The following is a 10,559-nucleotide window of genomic DNA, read 5'->3' as shown; positions in this document are numbered from 1 at the left end:
TGCAACGCTGGAATGTTGCGGGTGCATTGCACAACCCAAAAGGCATACGTCTGTAAGAAAAAGTACCAAATGGACATGTGAAGGTTGTTTTCTCTTGGTCCTCCGGTGCTATAGGGATTTGGTTATAACCAGAGTATCCATCTAGGAAACAATAATGGATGTGGCCAGCTAATATTTCTAACATCTGGTCGATGAATGGTAGATTAAAGTGGTCTTTCCTAGAGGATGAGTTCAGCTTACCGTAGTCTATACATACTCTCCACCAGGAAGTAACACGAGTAGGTATCAATTCATTGTTCTCATTCGCAACTACCGTAATCCCAGACTTTTTTAGGACAAACTGGACAGGGCTGACCCATTTATTATCAGACACAGGGTATATGATACCCGCATCTAATAACTTGAGCACCTCAGTGCGAACAACTTCCATCGTATTAGGATTCAAACGTCTCTGCGTTTCTCTTGAGGTTTTGGCACCTTATTCTAGGTAGATGTGGTGCATACAATCAGAAGGACTAATTACTTTGAAATCTTCTATAGTCCACCCTATTGCAGTCTTATGCTCACAGAGAACACTAACTAGTATACATTCCTGATCGGGCTCTAAGTAAGAGGAAATTATGGCAGGAAGAGTACTTTCACTACCAAGAAATACATATTTCAGTGTAACTGGTAGCGTCTTTAATTCAAGGGTGGGTGCCTTAACTGATGATGGGAGGGGTTTATCTATGGTTGGCGGAAGACGTTCTGGTTTACGCTGCCATTTCCCATAATTCACTACTGGTGCAGAGTCTAACGACGCATTAACTTCTTCAGAATGACTATCCTCATCATAGTAGGCTCCAAAGTGGGCCAAGTACGCCTATAAAGGATCGCTAGCACTATTAGTGGTAAAGGTATTCTCAACTAGAGAATCAATCATGCATATAGGCTCATGGTGTTCAGGATCTGGTGGGGCTTGTAACGCCTTAAAAACGTTCACAGAGATCTTCTGATTCCCAAAGAAAAATTCTAACAGGCCAGTTTGACAATGTATGACTGCATTTGCAGTGGATAGAAATGGACGACCTAGGGTGATTGGGATATTGATATCTTGACCAGAGACAGGTTGAATGTTTAAAATCACAAAGTCAATTGGATAGATAAAGTTTTCTACCTGAACCAAAACGTCTTCAATAATTCCACATGGGATTTTGACTGACCTATCGGCAAACTGTAGTGTTATCCTAGTTGGTTTCATCTCACCTAGTCCAAGTTGTTCGTATACCGAGAACGGTAAAAGATTCACACTAGCCCCAAGCTCTAATAGAGCATTGTATATCGTTTGTTTACCTATGACACATGTGACAGTAGGACAACCAGGATCTCTAAATTTGACTGGGTACCTGATAGACGCATTTATGTGTCTATTTTGTTCTCAATATTCTGTATTGTTAGACTCGATTAAGTACTTATTGTGTTATTTTGTGTTTTTGTATATGTTTTTAGAGAAATAAGCCTTTGCGGCGAAACGAGCTCGAAAAGTAGTGTTTTACACCCCAGGATAATGTACCGGAGGCACCTCAGAAATGCACCGGAAGCGTCCCAGAAATGTACCGGAGGAACCCAGAAAAATTACTATTTCCACCCCAAAATTACCATTTCCACCACAATTGCTAAAGGGACACCTGTACAGGATTAGGGGGAGGACACTTTTCCTCTCATAATTCAAACTTTGGAAAAAGGAGGGAAAATATTTCTTCTCACTGGCAGCTGGGTCGATCGATTTTTGGAGGGGTTAGAGTTCGATTAAACCTCTGATTTTCAATGGGTATTTGTGATATGGATAGAGGAAGACATTTTGGGTGTTAGGATCGATCATAATTGGCTGGAATCATCGCAATCAAGAAATCAGGAAGCACGTTCAAGAAATGAATATCACACGATCACATCAAATTTAGACGTGTACTCATGTGTTTGAAGAGTGTTGAATCAATTCTACAACGTGTAAGATCATGTTTGGAGTGTTTATACATCATTTCAGCGCGTGGAGAGCTAATTAAAGGAAGAAAATATCCAAAAAATATTTTCTCTTTAAGCCGAGTAAAGAGAGAATTATCTTGAGTTATGGCGTGATTAAATGAGGCTGAGGAGTATAAATAGATTTCTGGTATCACAGAGAAGGGGTGTCGAGAGTTTGGGGTCGAGAGAAGGTCCAGAGAAGCATAAATCAAGAGTTGATGAAACTCTGTTTCTGCTGCTGCTGCTGATGAAGAACACCAAGAACACGAAGAACATACTTGCAAGGACAGTGGTTTATCAACAGTGTCTAAGACGCACAGCCGTGGGTCGCAGTGCAGTCTAAACATCAGCAACACTTGTGTTTTATCGTTCATTCTGTGACGCTTTTTGTGCGTCGCAGATTACAGTTTTACACCATTTTCTCCTTTTCTCTCCATTGTAAACACCATTTAAGCTATAAAAATATATTTGGGCGTGTTTTCATCATGAGGATCTAAAACCCAACACTGGGACGACGGAGGAGGCTGAATTTCATCCTTGGGGTATTTTATTTTATTCCTTTTTATGACTTTTGCATTAATCTAAAATTGAAATATGATTTGAATTAATTGGTTGTTATTTAATTTGATGATGTATGCTTAGCTTAGTTGTTTTGATACATCATGCTTCGGACTTACAATCAATGTTTAAAGAATCTATCTTGGAAAAATCAGAGTCTATGTTAATTTTATTGAGTTTTATTTGTCAAAGAATATATGAATGAACCTTGTGTAGTGAATTCAGCCAAATCCTTAGTCCCAGTACCTCTCACCCATTGTTAATATTTTTGTATATAATTTTATTAAACCTTTAAATTTAATCTTCACAAATATTTGAGTTCGAATCCTATTTACTACAACAATGACTCTCAAAAAATCATTAATCATTTTGGCGCCGCCGACGCGGATTTGTGCTTAGGTAGAATTTTTAGGTTTTTATTATTCCATTTGTTCTTTTTAAGTCTCTTTGGTTGTGTCTTTGTATTACAAGTTTGAAGTTGGATACTAAAGACCTTGGAATCAAAGCTTAAAGCTAAAAGAGAAGGAAAAAAGACAAAGCAAAAAAAATAAAGAAAAAAGAGAGAAAAAAAAGAGAGAGATTTATTTTTATTTTTTATTATTTTTTTTAAGAGACTTTCCATTTTATTTTAATTTTAATTATTATTATTATTTTTTGTATTTCTTTTCATCGGACTGGACTTTGGACAAATTATTTTAATTTTAAACCCTACAGAAGGGTTATATATAAAAAAATAAATAAATATAAACTGTTTGCAGGGAAGGACGACGATTACAATATCGTCTCGGCCCCTCGGGTTCGTACATGACATAGGAGTCATGGCCCGAGTCGACTTCAATGGTTCGTCGCCCGTCTGGTACGGGAGGTAAGTCCAATCGAAACACCCGCGAATCTCCTGCAAGCGGGTTACTCTCTTCCTTAAGGTGGTAATTGATTGAGGACTTAACTGGACTGTTTTTAAATTCCTAGTAAAGGGTAAGGCCTGGCCAAATCAAGATAAGGACTCGGATTTCATTACCGTTTCCTTCTTGCCCGTCTTAGGAAAACAAAACCGAACGTGAACCTAAGCTTTAAAATTTGGAATAGAACGAGACCGATAGGGTAACGAGATTAATAGGAAACTCGTTCGAAAAATATTGGTTGCTATTTAAGCACACTTCAAACTTCATGATGGTTTCTGTGAGTTGAATGCGTGACTGCGCCGCCTTCTAATGCGGTGAGGCCTTGGGTATCAAAGCTCTACTAAGCTTCCCTCGCATCTAATCAACTTACTTTGACTCATATTGATTCCAGAGGGGTTTTCTCAAATTGCAACGAATTCCCTTTCGAAAGATAGAAGCTGGTCTAGAAACAATCTAAGTGGAGCCATCATGCTTTTTGTTTGCTAGATTTTATAGGTTTGATTTAGTCGAGTCAACCTTGTTTGTGATTGTGTAGAATTCCCTTGCAATTAAGAATGTCGAGCTGGTATGATAGAAGCCAATACAATGAATATCGACCTGAATTTGAATATGGACATCATCAGTTTTATTACCATGGTGGGAATAGTGGTTGGGAACGCCAAACTTTTCAAGGTTATGGTTCATACCATGGTGAGCCCAATCACTATCCTCACAACCATCAGTTATACGAGAAAAATTTCCTCTTTACTTGAGTCGACACGTAAGTTAGCTAAGACAGCACGTAAGTTCGCTGAAATGAATAACTTAGTTATGGACGAAAATAATGCAATGAGTGAACTTTCTTTACCTGATTTCCTAGATTACGTCAGGAATTCATGTGACTCGGCCCAAAAGCTTTTGTTAGAGACCCATAATAGAACTTCTCTAAAAGATCTAAATTTCCAAAATAGTGTTTCCAATTTTACCCTTGATGTAAATAGTGAATATTTGCCTAATTTAGAGGACGAGGTTAGAATAAAAGACACTACTTATTTAGATAAGGTTCAATCATCTTCGTACTATGATGATGAGGATAGCAGTAATGAAGAATCTCAAATATGTAGGCATAGTGATCAGGAGTCTAGTAATCCAATTGAGTTGTATAGTGATTATATTATTTCTAGTTCAAATCCAAATAATTTTTATGATTATTCACCTATTCAAAAGGACGAGGATTTGATTAGGGATACCATCGTTTTAGACGATGTAGTTTTTCCTTTTGATTACGAAGCCGATAGTGGTTTAGAGAAACGGGTTCATTTCGAAAATACTGTTTTAGAGTCTAGCGACTTAGAAACAATAGTCCTGGAAGAAGAAGATAGACCCGTAGAGATGAGTAAAGATGCAATACCTGATAATAACTTAGAAGAATATCTTGAATATTTTAAGGACTCTGAAGATACGGAAATTCAAGAAATAATTAGAGGTCTATCTAGAGACACTGAAAACTCTAAGTTTGGGGGTGATTATCACTTCCCTAGTGCCTTACCTTTAACTCTCAGAAAGTCCCCACACTTAGGACTTGATATCTGTGCCTCGACCATTTTACAAGATTACCTTCATACTCGTTTTCCCGATCCTAATGATGTCCATGAAGGAGTTCAGTTATTAGAAACCCATCCCCTGGTTGATGTGGTTTTCCCAGAATATGATACCCAGATTGACTTTGTTTTCCCACCAAATAGTTTTCTTCCAATTGTGGGAACGTTTCAAATGAGTCGAATATTAAGTTCTGAGACTAAGCCTAAGTACTTTAGGTTAATAGAATCGACACATTTTCCTAAGAATGAGCACTACTCTCACTGTGGTCAACTATGTAAGTCATATCTGATTGACTTAGAGGATCCGCAATTATTTAGGTTATTACTTCGTGATTCTAAGTTCGTATTTGAGTTTTTACAGACTCTAAGACCTAGTGATTCAGATCCCATCTATGAAGAAACGCAGCCAATGAAAATATTCTATTTAGACCCTTTCATAGAACCTGAACCTGAACCGCAATTAGCGACAGTTTTCAGGAAACTAGGTAAGGGCATGCTATTCTTATCCATTTTCTTGGTTCACTGCAGTTTCCTATGGTCAACTCTTTTTGGTTTTGAATACCCACAGTTATTTCGACTGTTACTTTATGGTTCGAGTTGACCAATCCTTTTCTAAGTCTGGCTGAAGACTTTAAACTTAGCACTTCTTGGGAGGTAACCCAATCTCATGCAACGCGGTAATATCTTTCCTTAACTCTTTCACTTCAAATGGTAACTGTTTCTCCTTATTCATGCTTTTAGTTTCATCTTTAGAACATTGAGGACAATGTTAGATTTAAGTTTGGGGGTATCGGAGAAAATTTTTAGTTGCAATTATTAAACTCCATATCCTAGAAATTTATTTATATTAAGGTTTGCACTAACCAATCTAAGTGGATGGGAACATCTTGGTTGTAGGAGTTGAGGAACCAATCTGATTAGATGGAAACATCTAGAAGAGTCTATTCATAAAAGCACAGATCTCAGGTGTTAGAAATAACATGATAGTTGCACCATATCTCGTTGAGTCCTTTTCATTTTTTTTTCCATTTCAAACTATGTTTCTCTAAGTGATTAGGTGGGGTACGATTCAAGTTGTTACCACTGCTAGGGTGAATTAGAGTGACTAAGTTTCTAAAAAAAAAAAAAGACCGGACCAGTTAGACCAATCGGAATAAGTATTAACACTTGGATAGCAATATGCGTGTGCTCTCCCTGTTTCCGTCGCCTAAGCAAGTGTGGAATGCAGGACCCGTGGGAACTATCGTGTAATCTGCTGACAAGAAGCATGCGCTTGGATCAAAAAGATTTATTCATGCCGTTAAGTTAAAAAAAAATGGTTATTGTTCTGTGTAGTCAACTGCTGGTTCCCTTGTATTTGCCAGTTTGTTGATCTAAACTTAAGTTATTGACCACTGGTTCCCTTGTATATGCCAGTTGTGTTGATATTAGTCAGACCGGTATCTCAGTCCATTAGGATAGGTTCATTCTGGCAGTGGCCTTCAGACAGATATGTGAAACATCGATCATTTGGTTAACATCAAAACCATCTACATTTTTCAATTTCCATCTCCTTTTTCTATCCATATGATTAGTTTGACTCCGAATATGATGTCCATAGTGCAACTATCTGAGTAGAGCTCTGTCACTTTATATGAATTTTAGTATGCTTGAGTGTAAACTCGTGTACAACAATTGGAATTTCGCATCAGGGTACTTCCTCCTGTAGTCAGTGATTGTAAGACAACCAAGGAGATTCTTTAGTGCCTTCCAAGGTTCTGCGTAGATAGCTAGGGTCTGGAGTATTGGTTTTGTGGGTACACCTCTGGTAAACCCTCCCGAGATTAACTCGGTTTTATTTTTTATTTTTGCTCGAGGACTAGCAAATAATAAGTTTGGGGGTATTTGATAGACGCATTTATGTGTCTATTTTGTTCTCAATATTCTGTATTGTTAGACTCGATTAAGTACTTATTGTGTTATTTTTTGTTTTTGTAGATGTTTTTAGAGAAATAAGCCTTTGCGGCGAAATGAGCTCGAAAAGTAGTGTTTTACACCCCAGGATAATGTACCGGAGGCACCTCATAAATGCACCGGAAGCGTCCCAGAAATGTACCGGAGGAACCCAGAAAAATTACTATTTCCACCCAAAAATTACCATTTCCACCCCAATTGATAAAGGGACACCCGTACAGGATTAGGGGAGGACACTTTTCTTCTCATAAATCAAATTTTGGAAAAAGGCGGGAAAATATTTCTTCTCACTGGCAGTTGGGTCGATCGATTTTTGGAGGGGTTAGAGTTCGATTAAACCTCTGATTTTCAATGGGTATTTGTGATATGGATAGAGGAAGACATTTTGGGTGTTAGGATCGATCATAATTGGATGGAATTATCGCAATCAAGAAATCAGGAAGCACATTCAAGAAATGAATATCACACGATCACATCAAATTTAGACGTGTACTCATGTGTTTGGAGAGTGTTGAATCAATTCTACAACGTGTAAGATCATGTTTGGAGTGTTTATACATCATTTCAGCGCGTGGAGAGCTAATTTAAGGAAGAAACTATCCAAAAAATATTTTCTCTTTAAGCCGAGTAAAGAGAGAATTATCTTGAGTTATGGCGTGATTAAATGAGGCTGAGGAGTATAAATAGATTTCTTGTATCACAGAGAAGGGGTGTCGAGAGTTTGGGGTCGAGAGAAGGTCCAGAGAAGCAGAAATCAAGAGTTGATGAAACTTTGTTTCTGCTGCTGCTGCTGATGAAGAACACCAAGAACACGAAGAACATACTTGCAAGGACAGTGGTTTATCAACAATGTCTAAGACGCACATCCGTGGGTCGCAGTGCAGTCTAAACATCAGCAACACTTGTGTTTTATCGTTCATTCTATGACGCTTTTTGTGCGTCGCAGATTATAGTTTTACACCATTTTCTCCTTTTCTCTCCATTGTAAACACCATTTGAGCTATAAAAATATATTTTGAGCGTGTTTTCATCATGAGGATCTAAAACCCAACACTGGGACGACGGAGGAGGCTGAATTTCATCCTTGGGGTAATTTATTTAATTCTTTTTTATGACTTTTGCATTAATCTAAAATTGAAATATGATTTGAATTAATTGGTTGTTATTTAATTTGATGATGTATGCTTAGCTTAGTTGTTTTGATACATCATGCTTAGGACTTACAATCAATGTTTTAAGAATCTATCTTGACAAAATCAGAGTCTATGTTAATTTTATTGAGTTTTATTTGTCAAAGAATATATGAATGAACCTTGTGTAGTGAATTCAGCCAAATCCTTAGTCCCAGTACCTCCCACCCATTGTTAATATTTTTTTATATAATTTTATTAAACCTTTAAATTTAATCTTCACAAATCTTTGAGTTCGAATCATATTTACTACAACAACGACTCTCAAAAAATCATTAATCAGTACCTTTGTGAGATTATGGAACTAACTTGTTGGGTCAAAAATGCCTTCTTATGGAAACTCGCGTCTCTCTTGACAGTGCACATCTCTTTTAGGAACTTGGCCATAGCCGGTACATGTTTTATTGCATCTAACAAGGGCAGGTTGATCTTAACTTGCTTAAAGATGTCTAGGATTTCATCATATGTACTAGGCTTTTTCTTAGCGAGTCTTGAGGAAATGGTGCAGGTGGTATATACATTCTCTCAGGGATATTTTCCTCACTTGGAATCTCAGCACTCTCAGGCCCATTAGGATCTTTAGACGAAGTTTGGTCAACCTCAGTCTCTTTTTCAGCTGGACTACTATCCTTAGGTGGTTCTATCGAGTTCTCTAGAGTTTTACTCCTAAGAGTGATAACTGCTTTGATATGTTCATTGTGGATTGAACTACCCGATCTATTAACCTGGTTAAATCCTTTCGGATTTGGAGTCGTTTGACTAGAAAATGTCTCGTTCCCCCTATCATTTAACCGGTTCGAAAGTTGGCTTATTTGAATCTCTAAATTGGCAATAACCCGGTCACTGTTTTGTTGGCTGCGCTGACTCGTCAGGATAAAGTTATCGAGCTTCTGACTTAAATGGTTGATATTTTGGGTAGTCTGGGAATTGTTTAGGGCATCATCCTCAATTAAGAGTCTTATTCTTTCCTCTAGAGATGACACCTTTTTATCAACTTGGCTCGATTCATGGACTTGAGCTTGGTTCCTAGAAAAACCTGTTGGTGGGTTACTATATGGGCCACCTTGATGGTTACCTTTAGACCACGAGAAATTAGGGTTATGTCTCCAACCAGGGTTATAGGTATTAGAGTATGGGTCCAATTTGGGTCGACCCTCATATTTAGAGTTCATACCACCATGTAGGACACTAACCTGGTCACGGGTAGTTTCATTAGGGTAAAACAAAGGACAGTGAGGTCCAATATGACTTTGATCACCAAAAATGGTACATGGATAGGTTCTGGGCTCACTGTTACAGCTCGTAGTCTGGTTGGACCCTTGGTTCATCTCTAAGTCTTCTATACGCCTAAGGATATCAGACCCATTATCCACTTTATTGATACTATGGATAGGGTTCCTAGTTATTTCGGGCTCCCTCATTGAAGCCCATTGACAAGTCTTTTCAGCTAGCTCGATTAATTTGTCAAAACACACATCTGGATCTTGATGGGTAAATTCTTCACCACTAATTGTTTCTACCTGCATTCTGGTTTCACTATCTAGGCCCTCATATAAAATTTGGGCCATGTGGCCTTTCTCAAAGCCATGATGTGGGAATTGGTATAACAACTCATTAAACCTTTCTGCATAATCGTGTATGCTCTCACATATTTTCTGCTTAAAGTTTTGGATAGATTGCCTAACAGCAGCAGTCTTGTGGTGTGGGTAGAACTTCTTAACAAACGCCTCTACAAGGCCATCGCAGGTGGTGATTTTTTTAGAGGGAATCAAATGGTACCACTCATTAGCTCGCTCTTCTAGGGAAAAAGAAAACAAACGCAACCTTAGCACATATTTTGTGACGTTCGGATAATTCATTGTGTCACAAATCATCTCGAAGTCTCTTATATGGCATATGGGTTTTCATTTTCTATCCCTTTAAATTTACGAAGCATGCTAAATGTCCAGGTTTAATGTCAAATTTGACAGTAGTAGATGGAAAAACAACTCCTGGGTCACGTACCACTCTAGATGGCAACATCCTATCTCTAAGGGTTTTGGTTGGCGGGGCTTCATCATCACTAACCATGTCGACAAAAATAGAATTACCACCTAAATTCGTGTAACTGGTCGGACTTAAATTAAAAAGGTCGTTTTCCACAAGTATATCCTACCCGTTTCCAACGTCGCATACACAAGCAAGAATACTAGTGAAGCAAGAAAATCGTGCACATGCAAATGCAGGGTTTTCTAAATTAGGTAAGCTTGGTTTACCTCAGCAATATATACCCAAAGGTACGCGGCTGAGGCTAGTGGAATTTCGGATGGTAACTCCCATAAGGCACAAGGAACGGGTTTAGCATACTTTTCCACATGTTTCCTAAATTCGGTAAT

The 10,559-nt window shown here is 38.1% G+C and overlaps 1 protein-coding gene across 1 annotated transcript; it reads right to left on the bottom strand.

The window, feature by feature from the left end:
- Window positions 1–478: 478 nt before the first annotated feature.
- On the bottom strand, window positions 479–10,043 carry LOC113311796. The gene is made up of 3 exons (XM_026560592.1): window positions 8,729–10,043; window positions 1,157–1,332; window positions 479–862 (listed from the first exon to the last, which is right to left on the bottom strand). The coding sequence occupies exons 1-3, from the start codon at window positions 10,041–10,043 to the stop codon at window positions 479–481; spliced, it is 1,875 nt and encodes a 624-aa protein (XP_026416377.1).
- Between the last annotated feature and the right edge of the window lie 516 nt (window positions 10,044–10,559).

The sequence above is a fragment of the Papaver somniferum genome, chromosome 9, assembly GCF_003573695.1.
Source record: "Papaver somniferum cultivar HN1 chromosome 9, ASM357369v1, whole genome shotgun sequence".
Taxonomy (NCBI): domain Eukaryota; kingdom Viridiplantae; phylum Streptophyta; class Magnoliopsida; order Ranunculales; family Papaveraceae; genus Papaver; species Papaver somniferum.
Note: the sequence above shows the minus strand (reverse complement) of the source record. Positions and strands in the feature narration are given on the sequence as shown.

Bases quoted from the DNA above. Each gene is read 5' to 3' on its own strand.
- LOC113311796 (XM_026560592.1), bottom strand. From the start codon at position 10,043: ATGAATTATCCGAACGTCACAAAATATGTGCTAAGGTTGCGTTTGTTT. The intron at 1,333-8,728 runs GTGAGGAAAATA...CATGTGTCATAG, and splicing joins TGAGAGTGCTGAGATTCCAA to GTAAACAAACGATATACAAT. The intron at 863-1,156 runs GTAGAAAACTTT...GATCCTTTATAG, and splicing joins TTGAAGACGTTTTGGTTCAG to GCGTACTTGGCCCACTTTGG.